Source organism: Solanum stenotomum, chromosome 8 (genome assembly GCF_019186545.1).
Source record: "Solanum stenotomum isolate F172 chromosome 8, ASM1918654v1, whole genome shotgun sequence".
NCBI lineage: Eukaryota > Viridiplantae > Streptophyta > Magnoliopsida > Solanales > Solanaceae > Solanum > Solanum stenotomum.
In genome coordinates this window covers 41,833,238-41,849,522 of record NC_064289.1, presented here as the reverse complement: position 1 = coordinate 41,849,522, position 16,285 = coordinate 41,833,238, and the positions used below count along the sequence as shown (strand labels likewise).

Here is a 16,285-nt window from a genome sequence, read left to right as displayed (position 1 = left end):
AGCCATAGCTTACCCATAATTTACGGATGAATATACATATTTTTATAGATTAAAGATGAATTTAAATCCATATTTTATCCAGGTAATAAATCATGTACCCAACCCAATGGGTAATTATATATTTCTCAGCTTTTGTGACTTTGAGTAGTGCACATGATAGGAGAATCAGATTCTTGTATTATTTGTATAATAATAGGAAAATCACACAGCCCAACAATGTTTCTTTGCGAAAAAGTGCCTTGCTTTGACTTGGGTCCTACTAAAAGCATATATTGCATAATTTTTTGGCTTGTTTTCTCAATTTCCACTAAGAAAATTAGTGGTAATTTTATATTTTCTTGGAAAACAAAGTTTTAAAATTCAGTGTTGCAGTTTTTGGCAAATGTGTTAGTTAAAGCGAGAAACAAATAGTACTTCCCCTGTTTTAAAAAAAAAGACTAAATTTCCTTTATAGTCTGCTTGAAAAAGAATGACTAATTTCCTTCTTTGACAACACTTTAACTTTAATTTTCTACGTGACATGTTTAATGCACAAGATTAAATGACATTTTGGTACATTTGACATAACTTTAATTTATAACCACAAGATTAAAAAAAAAATTTCTTTTCTTAAACTTCGTTCCAAGTCAAACTAGGTCTTTTTTTTTTAAACGAAGGAAATAGTTGATTTTTTCTTAAAGATTTTCAAACTCGGTTTTTCAAATTGGGATGTCCTTAAGGCAGTCTCGAACAACATACAAATGTTGGGTATCATTGTAGGTTTAGCTAAAGATAGAGCATAATGAAAGAAAAAACTATTTCAACTAGTACAAATATTAATTATTAATGTATAATTGAAATTATTGAGTTCAAAAAGTAAGAACAAGTGTTGGACAAGAACTCAATGGCTTCTTTTTTTGGCGATCGTGTCATAGTGGTGTTCCTAACCTCGCCAATAAGGCAGGATTTACACCCTCCTGCCGTTCAAGATCCGAGAGCCCATTCGGATTATGTCACACATAATAAGTTAATTTTTTATATTTTTCAAACACTTCCAAAAGTCAAAAACTGAGTTAAAAGTAGATTTAATCAACTTTTAAGTCAATCCGAACATCCAAATATACTTGTTGTGTCAGGGTTAACTACTTAGCATCCTTAATTGGGACAAATGTGGTATACTGTATACACCAGTTGCAACAAAGGAACAGTAGAAGAATCACAAGTTTTTCTCTTGCTGTAGTATTAATCCTGATCAAAACAACACTCCAACAATTCCTATAGACAAATATTCATATTTCCACATGCTGTTTTCCTATGCTAAATCAAATAATACAAGAGCTTTTCGACCATATATATTATAATCTAAGCAATTCTGAAAATTAGTGAACTTGACCTCCTTCAATTTTAACCACATTTTCTTTCGCATTTCTTGTGGACTGTTTCTATGCCCAAAAAGGTTTTACGATTCGCAAACTGCGTGTTTCTCCTTCTGAAAGATGGGATCATCTCCATGACTCATTTTTTTGGCACATTGGTGGTGGAATGTCTAACGCACTTTGAGCATCTAGAACTTGCCCCCTCTTTACTTTGAACTGAATCTTCAGGCTTTCTATTTGTCCTGCATCGTACAACTCATTTTTACGATATAGAAAGAAAAAAGGACGGGTTACCTAGTAGCACAGAATCTACTAGTAGCACAATAGGCAGCTAACGTATTTAACATTAGCACCATAGATTTTTTTTCTAGGGAAGACATAATCGTGATTTTCAAGACGTAATAATTTCTAATTGAAAGTAAGTTAAAAATTCCACACAGATGAAACTCCAAATAAGTGTAACCAAAGTACGAACCTCTCAGCAGTGATGAAGGATGACTGGTTTTCCTTGGGGATACTAGACTCCGTCCAGCTTGCACAGAAATATTCCTCGTCTTCCAAATTCAGACCCATTAAACTCTTATTCCTTGTAATGCAATCAAGTTTTCCTAAATTTAATCTTGGTTTGTACGTATGTATAAAGCCAAATCTATGATCCTTTACTGAAATTGATCCACAAGAAATTAGTTGCATAAGCATATTATGAGGCTTTAGCTTTGATGGAACGCGACACACTTCACTATCAAGTTTCCTGAGCTTTCTAACATCTGATCTGATGAGAGATATTAAGGTATCTGGTGGAAGTGTGTCTGACTCCACCCGTATATCTGCTGACTCATTCATTCTGTTAACCTGAACCTGATTTATTTCATTTTTTTCAACCGCACAAGATCTATCATCCGTTGAAATGCCTCTTCTACAAATATCATCATGAGTTGTATTAGCCGTGTTTGTCTTTTCATGAATCTGAACGGAAGCACCAGACAGGCCATCATACGTATTAGCGCTGTTTGCCTTTTCAGCAGGAAGTGATTGTTCACCATCACAAGTATTCTTTGCACATCTTTCATTCGTGTTAGATGGAGAGGAATCATCTTGGCTTCTTGACAGTGGAGGTTCTGGTAATACTTTTTGATTTGACAAGCTATCATTTTTTGCAGGACTGGATCGACCTACAAAGGAAACAATTGAGGTCTAATTACAACAACTGTGGATTCTTTGAAAGCAGAAATCTTATGTCCCTATTGACAAAAGGAATTTCCAACAGGAAAAAAACACTGCAGCCAATCTGTTCTCCTAAAAAGTGATAGTGTAGATACCTGACTTTAATTCTTCACAAAGCTCCGAGCCTTTTAGAACGTATTCAGTAGGAAGAGCAGGAAGAATTAGATCATCTTCAGAAAGATCATGCCACACAAATCTATTCTTGTAGCTTCTGTGTTAATAACAGATGAGAAAAACTGTATAAAATCTTGTTTGACTAAAAGCAAAAGTATACAACTGTTTAGTCTTTACCTCTTGCAGGACCAAGAATAAGATGAAGCCATTCCCTTGCCTCTCAAAACGTTAAACCTCTTGATTACATCTTCAAGATTGCAACAAGATATATAAATTCAAGATTCGTATTCATCATATATATATATATATGTCTAAATGTATAATGAGAGCCGCTTGTGTTACCTCTCAAGTATAGACCATCAGGGGAAGACATGGTTACTTCCATGAAATGAGGATGCTCAAGTTGTTGATTTCTACAAAGATAGTATACCACTGGCACTTTTCCATCAATTTGATTGGGCTGTTGTTGTTCATATTTTGGTGATTTCTCAGTCCACACTTTGGCTCTCTCTGGACTCAGCTGCCTATACTTCCTCATACGCTCTTCCATTTCAAATAACCAAGATTCACGTTTAATTGATGGAAAGAAGACACTTCATTTAATTTGGGAAAACACAAAAAGAAAAAATGAATGACACATCTGAAAGAGATCAAAAACAACCATTCTCCATTTCTATTTTGGGAAAAGGGAAAAGTAGCTCACTAGAGTATGACTCAAATCTCAGACACACCTTAACTAAACTAAGTTCTATTATCACTGAACTCTTTTTTTTGTAATTTTGTACACTTTTTTTGCTTATGTGACATTCAAATATCTCTCACGCGCCTCAACTGCGTGGAGGCACGGGGTGTGCCACATAAGCCAAAAGGTGTAAAATATTACAAAAAAAAAAGAGTTCAGAAATAATAAAACCTTAGTTTAGTTAACGTGTATCTCTGAAATTTAGGTCATAATCTAGAGGAGTACTTGTGCGTTCTCCCTTTCTATTTTCATATAATAAGAAAGTAGGCGTTTTTTGTCAATAAATGAGCATAAAAAAGGTGAAATATTTTGATGTACCCCACTATACAAAAAAGTGTAAATCCAACTTTGCAAAAGAAATACGAAAGATAAAATGCCACCACCATTCCCTCAATGAGATACGTAAAGAAAGATATGCTGCTGCTGCCAATCGTGGTGGCTGTTTGTGCTACTTTTCAACTTTAGCTATGCCTTTTTCTTTCGTCTTTATGCTCTGTTAGCTGGACTGATATTTCCCCCCATTCCATAGAGTTTCCACCACTTGTCCTAATTGTTACAATGAATTGGTTTGCATTAGCAATGGCAAATGAGCAAGTCGAATATGAGTCGATCGAAATTAGTTTAATAAAAATGGATAAAGTACTCAACTCAACTTAAATTTTAAATGGGTAAAAACAAGTTACCTAATTGATAATATGTATAAATATGAATATCCATATTATAGTAGAGATTTTGTAAAAGCTTTAAAAACAAAATCTTTTTAAAGTTTTTTTTAAACTCCACTCCTACTAGCCCCATGCCCCCTATCCTAAAAAAATTAAACAAAAATAGTTTGTTTTTTTTTATAAAAAAAATTAATTTTTTTTTATCAAAATAATATTAACAAAAAAAATTTATTTATTTTACCAACCCGCCTCCTATCCCCTCATCCCAAAAATATGTTTAAAAAATCAATTTTTTTAAATGTAAAAAGTCTTTTTTACCACCCCCCCCCCCCCACGCCCCCTATCCCAAAAAAATTAAAAAAATTTATAGAAAAAAATAGAATTGAAAAGCTTTTTTTACCACCCGACTCCTTACAACTTTTCTTTCTTTTATGAATGAACATCTTTTACCCATTTTATCCATTTAACTACCCACTTATAAATGACAGATATGGGATTATTTATTTGTACCTATTTTTAAATGAGTACCCAACCTATTTAAAATGGGTAAAATATGAGTGGATACTCATATAAATTACTCATTCTATCAACCCTAATTTTTACCTATTTTTTAAATGAGTACCCAACCTATTTAAAATGGGTAAAATATGAGTGGATACTCATATAAATTACTCATTCTATCACCCCTGGTTTGCACTTTTGATTTTCTCATTGAATTCTTACATTTAGATCACTCCCGGTAAGATTTGATTCCGACTCTTTCTTTGGGTATTTATATTACTAGTGATTGCTTACCCATTTAATTATTTTAGTGGGCAATTTGGGAGTTATAAAAAATGGTGTGGCTGCCAGTGGTAGCTAAGAATTCAATTTGTGAAGTTAATTTGTAAACTTGTTTGTTTATAGTAGAATATATTGTTGTTTGGTGTTGTTGTTGTTGTGCTCCACTTGTAGGTTGAAACATGAGTGAGAGTGGAAGTGACGACGCTAGTCACTATGGTAAAAATTATAACATGAGAGATATGAATGACATGCATATTAATGTCGTCAAAAGTCCAGGAGCAATCCGGCTACCTCCTACTATTAGGAGAGCTATGTTTCCTGTAACCGAAACTATGGTGCAATTGCTCCATATGAGAGAAATGTTTTGGGGTCTTACTCATGAAGACTCCGTGAAAATCTCTGAAATTTTGTGGATATTTGTGAGCCTTTCGTCTTTAGTAACATCTCACAAGAATCCATACGTTTGAGGTTGTTTCCTTTTTTCTCATCAGGAGAAGCAACCAAATGGCTGACCGAACTACTAAATGACTATAACTTTGTGCGAGGAATTGAAAGAACCGTTCCTTGAAACATTTTTTTCCCTCGAAAATGGTGAAACTTAACATGGCATCCAGAACATCAAAAGAGTGGAAGTGAACCTCTCTACGAGACTTGGTTGCAATTTCAAAAGTTAGTTGCTATAATTCCCAACACATGGTGTTACGAATAGTTTGTTGTTGCAATAGTTTTATCGTAACCTTGATATGGTCAACAAAGGGTTGGCTGACCAATTCATTCAAGGAGGGCTGATGAGACAACTGTTTGATGTAGCAACAACGTTGCTTGATGATATGACCAAGATAAACCGAGCAACGTATACTAGTGAGGATCAACCATCTTCTCTACATTTAGGTATGAGCAAGGAAAAAATGGAGAAGATCAATCAGCATGATGAAAATATGACCAAGATGATGACCCAACATGATTTGTTATCCAAACTTGTTAGTGGGTTGATTCGAATCGGTAAACGCAGTTGAAACAAGAAGTGGGCAGTTCCCAGATTATTCCAAATTTGAGGCATTATACAATGAAAAAGTGTCATATACGGGGAACCAAATGGGGGGTTCTCATCCGAACTATCGTAGAACGGGTGAGAACCAAGATTGCACTAAGTAAATAGATAATGGCTTGAGAGATTGGCAAGATAGAGGAGGTATTTAGAGAGATCGTTAAGCTGATAAAGATAGATACATACCACCTCATGATCGTCCCAAGCCAAAAGAGCAAGTTGGACTAGAAGGGACTCAAACCGATGATATGTTGACTAGGACCTTTAACAAAGCTAAAGGATCCGACAAAGTCTTTAAAGACTTGAAAGTGATTTCTCCACTTTGACACAAACGGATACTTCCCACGATGTGTAAATTAAGTAGTTGTAAACTCAGATGTGTCAAATCTCCACTCATTTAAATCCAAGGCAAAAAGGATTTTTTTCCTAGTGATACCAACCCCAATCACAAGGATGATGTTTATTAGTGAAACTTATGTCATTCCACGATGTTAAATAAGGTGCTTCTTGAGAGGCAACCCAAGTTTATTTTATTGCTTTTATTAAAATGTGTTGTAAGTGCAGGTAGAAATGAAGTCAAAAATTGAAAAAGACATAATATGTGATGCAAATACCCATTCGGCGATCCACTGAGGTTGTTAGGAGGACAGCTTCATGTTCGCCTTCTTAGCCAAGAATTTTGAAAAATGGTACTATGTCTTTTGGAGCCATTAGGTACCCTTCGCCCTTCCACTAAGCCTTTTGGATCCTCTGCTCTCTCAAATGCACTTCCCCTACATCTTGCACTCCATTGCATCAATCTTTTATCTATCAGATGGACAACCTTTCCCATTTTTCGGATGTTAGGGCATCTTGACTTGAGAAAGAGATGCATGAGATAATTACCGCGATGATTGAGGCTGTTTTATTTTAGTACGGGCTGAAGTTGTTAGACATAGATGTCCTTTAGCTTCATATGGGGAGAGGTTAGACAACCTTACCGCTAGAGTAGAGGACCGTGAGCGGTGAGACGGTAGCTCTACCGAGTTGATTAAGTTGAAGAGCGATATAGCTTCTCTTAGGTAGATGTGGACGTAATGAGGTCCACATATATTTCGTTGCTATGGGGTGAGGTTCCCTTTCCCCGAGATGCCTGTAGTTTTACCTCCAACTAAGCTTAGAGGAGATAGACCTACTGGGTGGCTGAGCGGCTAACTGGTGATGAGTTTGAGAAGGTTGAAGATGAGGCTGATGATTAATCAGCCACTGAGACTGATGAGGAGGAGTTCGTGTGAGATAATGAGCAGGTTAGTGCGGAGGCCTTAGCTGAGCTGCGGAGTTTAGAGGAGTCATAGTGCAAGCTATGTTGGAGAGATCTCATCTTAAAACATCCGCAATTGGGACTAGAGGAATCTGTCTTTCAGAGTCTACTATTCCTCCTTCCAATATGCCGAGCAATAATTTCTCGATTGAGGCTACACTACTGCCTACTACTTCAGATGTTCCAGTTACTAATGCTTGAGTTGAAGCCATTTCTTCCGAGTCTCAAGATTAGTGTTCTTTACAGGCAAGGGGACTTTTTACTTATCTTCCTCCGACACTTATATTTTTTTATATTATTGAGGACATTTCATGCTATTTTTTATGGGGTGAGCGCAGATGTGCCTACATTCCCCTTTTGATTTTATTTTGTTTATTTCAGTTGTAGTATGATGTTTTAACATTTTGGTTTTAATATATTTGGTTGGTATTGGTTTCGTTTTTGTCTCTCTATCAATTGCCCCATAATTTTGAAATGGCTGAGATTTCTTGTGTTTTCATTAATGATATTTAACGATTGATTTTGTTAAATATCGATATCTTGGATATTTCTGTTGCTTAGAAATGTGCTTTCTGTTGGTTTAGCAAGATGAAATCTATGTTGATTTACTTTTAAATGATCTTTTAGAATCTTGTGTTGACTAGCATAGTATTGATTTGAGCCTTGCAATGAACACCATACACAAGTTTTTTAATTTTGTAGAATTGTGTAAAATGATTATATTTGAAGTTTCATGTTTGGTGAGATATGATAACACTCAAATTATCCTAACAACAATTAGAAGAGTAAGCGACCGTCAACACTAAAAATATCCAACAAATAGTTGGAGTCGAATTCTACAAGGAGTGATTCAGTGATAAGAATTCAACTAGAAACTGAAAAATGTAAACTGATTCTTTGTAGTAATAAGACTAATCGGGTGGATGATTCCACTAAATTTACAAACAAAGTTTTGGTAACAATCATCACCATTGAACTAAAAAGAGGGGTTTCACAAGTAAGAGACTATCTAGGGGTGTGTGGATTGGTAATGATGTCAAATAAGGATACAAGTGCTTGCCCAATAGTGCTAGACAAACATGGATAGATGGGTAATCATCAATGACACCAATCTTCTTTCAATCTCAAAGCATCATATCATAGAATCTCCTTTCGGTCTCATCTATGTGAATCACAAATCAACCTATTACCTTACAGAAATATCTCTTTCGAGCAGATTTGTTAACTAGAAGTGAGCCACAATTTCTCTTTCGAGCAAACCACAGAAATCAAACCTAAATTGCATGCATCAAGTTATTTACCCACTTCAATTGATCTCTTTCGACAATCAATTGAATATCTAGACTAGGATTAAGTTTGCAACCTTAACCAATAAATTAACCAAAGCTATATAGCATAAATCTGTGGATGAACAATAATAAAACAGAGAAAAACACAAAATCCACTAGATTAAATCAACATCCAACTCCATAATCACACCCCTAGATTTGAGGTTTTAGCCACACATCATAAAAAGGAAAAAATTATACCTATAATGTTACCAACGATTAGTGTGTTGACATTAAGCAAGAATCTTCACCACCCACTTCAATTTCAATCCTCAATTGTCAGATTTTTTGAAAACCATAAAACTAAGAAGTCCATTTCTCAAAACAAAGACTTAATTCAGTATCTAAGTTATTTTTTTGTATTCCAAAAAACATGATATTCAAACCTAAATTTTCTTTCTCTTTTGGGATAATTATAGTTTCTCCATAATTAGCCCAAAATTCCATGTGTGACCTATTCGGCGACATTAGTTGGGCTCTCCTAACACATTCGGTGCATCCCCTTTTGATCTTTAGCTCGCTCTTCTTTTGCTTCAGGCTTCAGGTGTTTGAACCTCAGTTGGCGAATTCGATCAAGCTAGCTTTTCACATTCGGCGTAACACTGATTACCACCTTGTTCGCCCATTTACATTTCATTTTTACTCAAAAGTTTGTCACCTTCGGCGATAGAACTTCTAGCTCACCCAATTGACTTTGGAGAATCACCATTTCAACTTTAGTCCACTGACTTGCCTTAATATTTTTAGTTGTGAACAATGTCAACTTTAACGAGGTTTGGCTAATAGGGAAATCTTCTCTTTTGGTTAGGTGACTACCAGTTTGGAGTTTGTACTCCTTTCAATGTTTTGGCCTTTTTTTCATATATCCATTCTTGCCTTGTCCTTTAGCCTTCATATTTGCAAAATATCAAAATATCATTAGAATATGACATAAATAGGCATTGAACACACTAGTTTTTAACTAAAAAGCCTCAAATGAGTGGAAATCTATCACTCATCAACACCCCAAACTTAAACTTTTTCTTGTCCTCAAGTAAATCAAAAACACAAATAGTTCAACAAGGGTGTTTAAACATTTATCAATGTGAGTTAACATGCAAGTGTCACTATAAGACTACTAACAAGTATATGCAATAAGTTAATGATGCTCAAGTAGCTTCAAATGATGATTAGCCGGTAGCAATAGAAGCTCAAGCTCACTCATTCTCTCTAATAATGCAAAACCATGATTCAACAAAAGCATTTAAGTGCCCTCACATCAAAGATGATTCCATGCTCTTACAAAGCATATCAATAAAGAAGTTAGGAATCAATACAACAAAAGAGAAATACATTCAAGCTTCATCCCACAAATTTTCCAATATTTTCCAATCATCAAACCTAGTTTAAGCAAGATCTAAGGGATATTTTGGGCTTGTAATGGGGCTGAGGGTAAAGGTATGGTCAATTATTCTCAGTGACTTCCCCTTTTCAAAGCATTGTTATACTCATCTTCACCTCTTCTAATGTTCTTTTCATTCTTTTCACTTGGAGATTCAAACCATAATTTTTCACTTAATTTATTGGATAACCCTTATATTTCATCACAACCTTCTTTTTCGTTTCATTTTCAAGCTTTTTCTCACTCATTTTTTATTAGAAAGAGTTCCTTCTATTTGCAACAAACTTCAAGGTCGAGTCTCACTTTTCTTTCCTAACTTTTGCTTGGCTTTCTCTCCATCTTTGTTTCCACACCCCAACTTTGGCTTTTAGCCTAAGTTTGCTATTTAAACAATCCAATGATTGGAAAAAGGATTTATGAGTGATAAATTAGGGACATATTTGGTTCAAGAGGTTTCAACAAGGTTGACAACAAATGGTTTAGGCTCAAATGGTTCCAAGATGGTTGCACACCCTCACAAGGTAGTCACAAAAGGTATGAAGTTTGGGTTTTCTCTCAAAATCTGCGCCCAAGATAATTTCTTATATTCACCAAGGTTAAAGAATTAAACTAACAAGGCAAATTTTAGGAATTAACAAGCATGTTTTCAAGTAGGACCTCACCATACATGGTACTTCAAACACAATCATATAATACAACTCTACAAAATCAAGAAACTCACGTGTGATGTTCATTGTAAAACTCACATCAATACACAACTAGTCAACACAAGCATCAAAAAGAACATTCGAAAGTAAAGAAATACTGATTTTCTCTTGTAACATCCACACAAGACACATCTCTCACCACGAGACAATCCAAAAAATTGATATTTGACAAAACTGATGCTCGAATATCAACAATAAAAATACAAGAATCTTTAATCATTTCACAACCCAAAAATCAAAGGGCATTGCATAGAGAGATAAAACGAGGCCAAAAACTAAAATATCATAAACAAAACAAAAATATTACAATATCTCAAAATAATTAAATCCAATCCAACATAAGGAATATAGGTACATGTGCCCTCACCCCACCAAAATATCTAGCAATGTCCTTAATGGTATTAAAAAGTATATATAAGAGAAGAATGAGAAAAAAGGTCCCCTTGATAGGCTATTTTTGTTAAAAACTATGATCCTGAGAATCGGAGGGGATAACATCATCTCGGGTATCAGTTCCCAAAAAATACTGAAACAACATGAAACACAGTAGCATAAACTAGGGCATCAGTGCCCAACACATTAGTGGGAGGAATAGTGAAGTATGAAGAACAAACCCCACCAGTACCAACTATAGAAGTCTCCCCACAGGATCTCTCCATTGTCGCGTGCACTAACGACTCCTCTATCACCTATTCATTGGCTCTCAGGAAGTCATCCTCATCCCTCTCCTCAGCTACCTCATTCTCAACATCATCATCAACATCTGCTGGCTGATTATAACGTTCAAACAACTCTTCAAAACTAATCAAAAAAGTAAGTTTTCATTTTCAATAAAAAATACTCAACAAAGATCTGGGTCGAATCCCACAGAGAGTGGTGTGGGTTTAAGGATTCAATGGAAGAATTAAGATACAACTAATTTCAATGTAGCAAACAAGGAAAATGAGTTGATGATTCCACCAAATTTAATCAACCGATTTCAAGTTCACAAACTAAACCCAATCCTTAAGCAAGCGAGAATTTTACTGTACGATTTAACTATAGGGATGTGGGGATTAAACATTGCAAAGGGGTAAAACTCCATATCTCAGTAAAGCTAACTAATCATATATAGGTTGGGTCATCTTCAATAATGTTAATATTCTTTCAATCATATAACACTAGTTCATAAAATCTCCTTTCGGTCTCATTTATGTGATTTTCAATTCTACCTACTAAATCACAAAGATTGAACTAATTACCAAATCATATTGGTCTCTTTCAAGCACCAATTTGAGATCTAAGCTAAGATCATGTTGGCCACCTTAATCCCTAAATTAACCACATGTTAATAGTTCAAATCCATGATTAAAACCTATAAAATAGAGCATTTCAAGATACCCATTAAGTTAAATCAATACCCAACCCCATAATTAAACCCCAAGAGATGGGGTTTTAGTCACCCATCACAAACTTTAATGAAATTATACCTTGTATGAAAGCAACCATGGGTAACATGAAATTAAGAAATTACTAGCAAATCCCCTTTGAATTCAACTTCAATATATCAAATTTACTAGCAAAGTTGAAAAACCCCAAAGACTAAAAGTGTTTTTCACAAAGTAGAATGTGTTTCTCTCTCTAAAATATTCAGAAATGTGTCACAATTTTTGGACCCCATTTTTCTCTCTCCTTTGACCTATAGTTTTCAAAATTTGTCCCAAAACTCAATGCGTAACCTATTCAGCAATGTTAGTTGGCCTCGCCGATCACATTCGGTGAATTGCCAATCTCTCCTTAGCTTGCCCTTCTCTAGCTTCAGGCTTCAGGTATTTGAACCTCGGTTGACGATCTCATTCAAGTCTGCCTTTCATATTTGGCGCATTGCCGATCACCACCTTTGTTCGCCTATTAAGCCTTCAATTTTTTTCCAAGTACTGTTACCTTCAGCAGTCACCTCGTTGGCCCTTCACATTCAGGGAGTCAGTATTTCTCTTTAAGTTTTGACGACCTGCCTCAATTAATTCAATTATTGCACTGTTAACCTGGGCAAGGTTGTACCCATTGGGAAATCCACCCTTCCCGTTAGGCGATCAACAATGTGGAGGTGACACTTCTTTTTATATTTTTATCCACTATTTGAAATATTCATCTTTGCCCTGTCCATTAGCCTTCATAGCTGCAAATCATCAAAATATCATTCACATAAAACATAATTAGGCATTGAGGACACTAATTGTTGAACTAAATAGGTCTCAAATGAGTACAAATCTACCACTCATCAACAACCCCAACTTAAACTTTTGCTTGTGCTAAAGTAAATCAACACAATTAGTTGAACAAGGGTGTCTACAACATTTCTGATAAGAGATAACATTCAAGTTCCATTACAAAACTACTCTCAACAACAAGTTACACTCAGATATGGTCAAAAAGCTTCAAAAGATGACTAGGCATTATCAAATCAGGCTCAAGCTCACTATAGCTTCAATAAATGCATTCAAGTGTACTTACATCTAGAACGATCCCATGCTCTCACAAAGAAAGTCAAATAATGAAGTATGGAATTAATACAAATCTCATTTTCCCAAAAGAGAAATATATGCAAGCTTCACTCCATAGGTTTTCCCATATTTTCCAATCATCACACAACCTAGTTCATGCATGATCTCAAGGGTTTTTAGGCTAGTAATGGGGCTGAGGGTCAAGTTATTGTTAATTTGGCACAATGACTTCACCTTTTCAAAGCGTTGTTGTAATCATCTTCATCTCTTCTCAATTTCTTTTCATTTCTTTTACTCTAACTTCGATTCGTCACTCATTTTATTGGAACCCTTTTTCCTTTCACAAACTTTGTTTTTTATTTCACCAAACTTTCTATTTCATTTCAATTTTCAATGTTGTTCATCACAATACCGCTTATCTCTCTCTCTCTCTCTCTTTATATAAGGAGGGGTTCCTTCTTTTTGTAACAACTTCAAAGTTTAGTCTCATCTCATATTCCTTTTCCTTTAACTTGGGTTTCATTCCTTCTTTCATTCCACACCCGAAACATAGGCTTTTCAAACATTCCAATGCTTCAAAAAGGATTTTGGGTGAGAAGTTAGGGACAATTTGGCTCAAGAGGTTTTAATATGGTTGTCAATAAATGATTTAGGCTTAAATGGTGCCAAAATGGATGCAAATCCTTACAAGGTAGTCACACAAGGATAGGGAAATTAGGGTTCACTCTCACAATTTCTACCCAAGATCATTCCTTACACTTACCAAGGCTACAACTAGACTAACAATACAATTTCTAGGATTCCACAAACATGCTTTCAAGTACAACCTCACCGCACATGACATTTCAGATACAATCATTTATCACAACCTAAAAAGATCAAAAGTTTACTTACGATGTTGATTGCAAGACTCCCATAAAATGCAACTAGTCAACACAAAATTAAAAAAGATCACTACAACCACATCGATTTCTTTCCTGCAACACAAACACTATACACCATGCTCATCATGAGTACTATTCAAGATATCAATATTGAACATAATCAATCCTCAAATTATTATCAATGAAACCTCAAGCATTTCACGATTTTAAAATCACATGGGGTAATTGCAAATTTGAGACAAAACAAAAATGACAACGTGAGATAAACCAATTGAAACAATATGATATAAACCAAAACAAAATACTACAATTATCCAAATAAAGGGGAATATTTGCATGTAAGTCCTCACCCTACCAAAATAAAATTGAACTGTCCTCAATGCAAGATGAGACATAAAAGAGCTTAGGCTAAGAGACTCCCTGATTCAGAAAGAGAATTCTGAGATCACCGACTAGGTTAGCAGATCACCGAAAGCGGATGAATCACCGACCATGCTTGTAGCGCATGTAAAATTATCGTTGCACTTGGCGAAGTGAAGACTAATCGCCCAAAGAAAGAGGGCGAATCACCAATATATCCAAGGCATCAATAAAGTTGATAATGCACTCCCTAAATTGGGTAGCTCAATGGGTGAACTATGTCGGGTTCACCTAACATAATCGACAGATCACCAAATAGGGTTGCACCTAAAACAATATGACTGTACGTCTGCAAAGTTAAGCTGCCCAATGAGCAAAATTATTGGAGCATCACCTAGAAGCTTTGGTGAATCACCGACTTGAGATCTACATTGGCCACGTCTTCAACACATGTCACGACACAGGAGTACCCCCTAGACGTAACACGGCGTACTTGACCTCAAAGAGGTCTTATACAAGCCTCTAGCATAATCATAACAAAAGACATAGAAATAATGTGGAAAATTTAAAACTTTTACAATAGAAGTCAAATTTCATTTTTCATAAAGGAAAATCATAGGAATCTAGACTTTGTATCATACACCATCTAAAACATAGGAATACAAAGTTTGGGACTTAGCGCTTTACATCAATAAAAGTTTCAACACGAGAAGTACAATATAAACTAAGAAATGGATAATCCGTCCTCGAACTTGAGGACTCACCACAACTTGGAGATAAGCAATCCAAGACTTCTTCAAGAAAAGAGAATGTAAGCCACCTAGTCGTAACCTACACTTATCAAAATGTAGGAGAAGAAGGGGTTAGCACAAATATGTACTAGGTATGGAAACATGCATAAAATCCTTGAAATATGATAAAAAAAAGGACATTTTAGTTGAAAAGAATGCATTACTCATTTTGGAGACCAACATACATTTTCGTAGTCAAAGACAAGCTAAAATCACATTTGTTCTCATAACATAGTAACATCAATACCTTAGCAACCCCTACGGAACACTTGTGAAATGTATGGTTGGTATCCCATAATACCAACCACACTATGTACTTCCTTGAAGCTACCTTAGTCATACATATCATCATTAGACCTCATCATAAACAATACACATCAATAAAGAACTAGTCATGTACATTACTTGAACATAAGGAAAGTCATTTATAGCAACTATCCATTCAACATACATGCATACATCCATATCTCATCATAACATAAATGAGCCATTCCATAACATCCTACTAAGCCTACTTGTGCAATGTAAAAGTGAAGTCTCATACCCCCACTCCTACTAAGTAAGACTCATAAAGAAATCGTAGTATAGTTTGTGTCTCATGATTATGTTATCATTTAGGGAAGAGTAGCCATAACAGACATAGACCATGAGAGCTATATAGAATTCGGTGTCATGTAACCCCATACCGAAAGAAAGTGTCCTACTTGCCTAAGGTAGAAGTAACATGTTTAGTATTTAGGTGGATCCACTAGCTAAGTCCTATGTTGGCACATAGTTATGAGAGAGGGAGATTGCTTCTAGAAACCCGACCTCTTGCATTGGCGGAGGAGCTTCCATCTCATGAGTTCACTTAGATGACCCAACCTATTGCATTGACGGAAGGGCCTTACCTTATTTTCCATATCCACTCGGTACTAAGCATTATTTCCCAAATTATGCATAATTAGTCATCGAATTGTATTTACTTGTGTGAAGGAGTGCTCTACCCTTCATTCAATACAACTCATAAAATAGCTCATAGACTCATTTTGGTGAGAACCAACTTTCAACCTTAGAATCATCATTAACATGTGAGTAAACCTTTCACATTATTGTTCATAGTGTTTTCATGAGAATCAGC

The 16,285-nt window shown here is 35.4% G+C and overlaps 1 protein-coding gene across 2 annotated transcripts; it reads right to left on the bottom strand.

Moving 5' to 3' along the window:
- Window positions 1–1,184: 1,184 nt before the first annotated feature.
- On the bottom strand, window positions 1,185–3,325 carry LOC125874737 (protein SOSEKI 3-like). Of its 2 annotated transcripts, none has more exons than XM_049555750.1 (5): window positions 3,036–3,325; window positions 2,871–2,940; window positions 2,675–2,787; window positions 1,831–2,527; window positions 1,185–1,597 (listed from the first exon to the last, which is right to left on the bottom strand). In XM_049555750.1, the coding sequence occupies exons 1-5, from the start codon at window positions 3,241–3,243 to the stop codon at window positions 1,495–1,497; spliced, it is 1,191 nt and encodes a 396-aa protein (XP_049411707.1). In that variant the 5' UTR covers window positions 3,244–3,325; the 3' UTR covers window positions 1,185–1,494. The 2 variants fall into 2 exon arrangements, with proteins under 2 accessions (XP_049411707.1, XP_049411706.1); XM_049555749.1 differs by having other exon boundaries at window positions 1,188–1,597; window positions 2,675–2,790.
- Window positions 3,326–16,285: the final 12,960 nt, after the last annotated feature.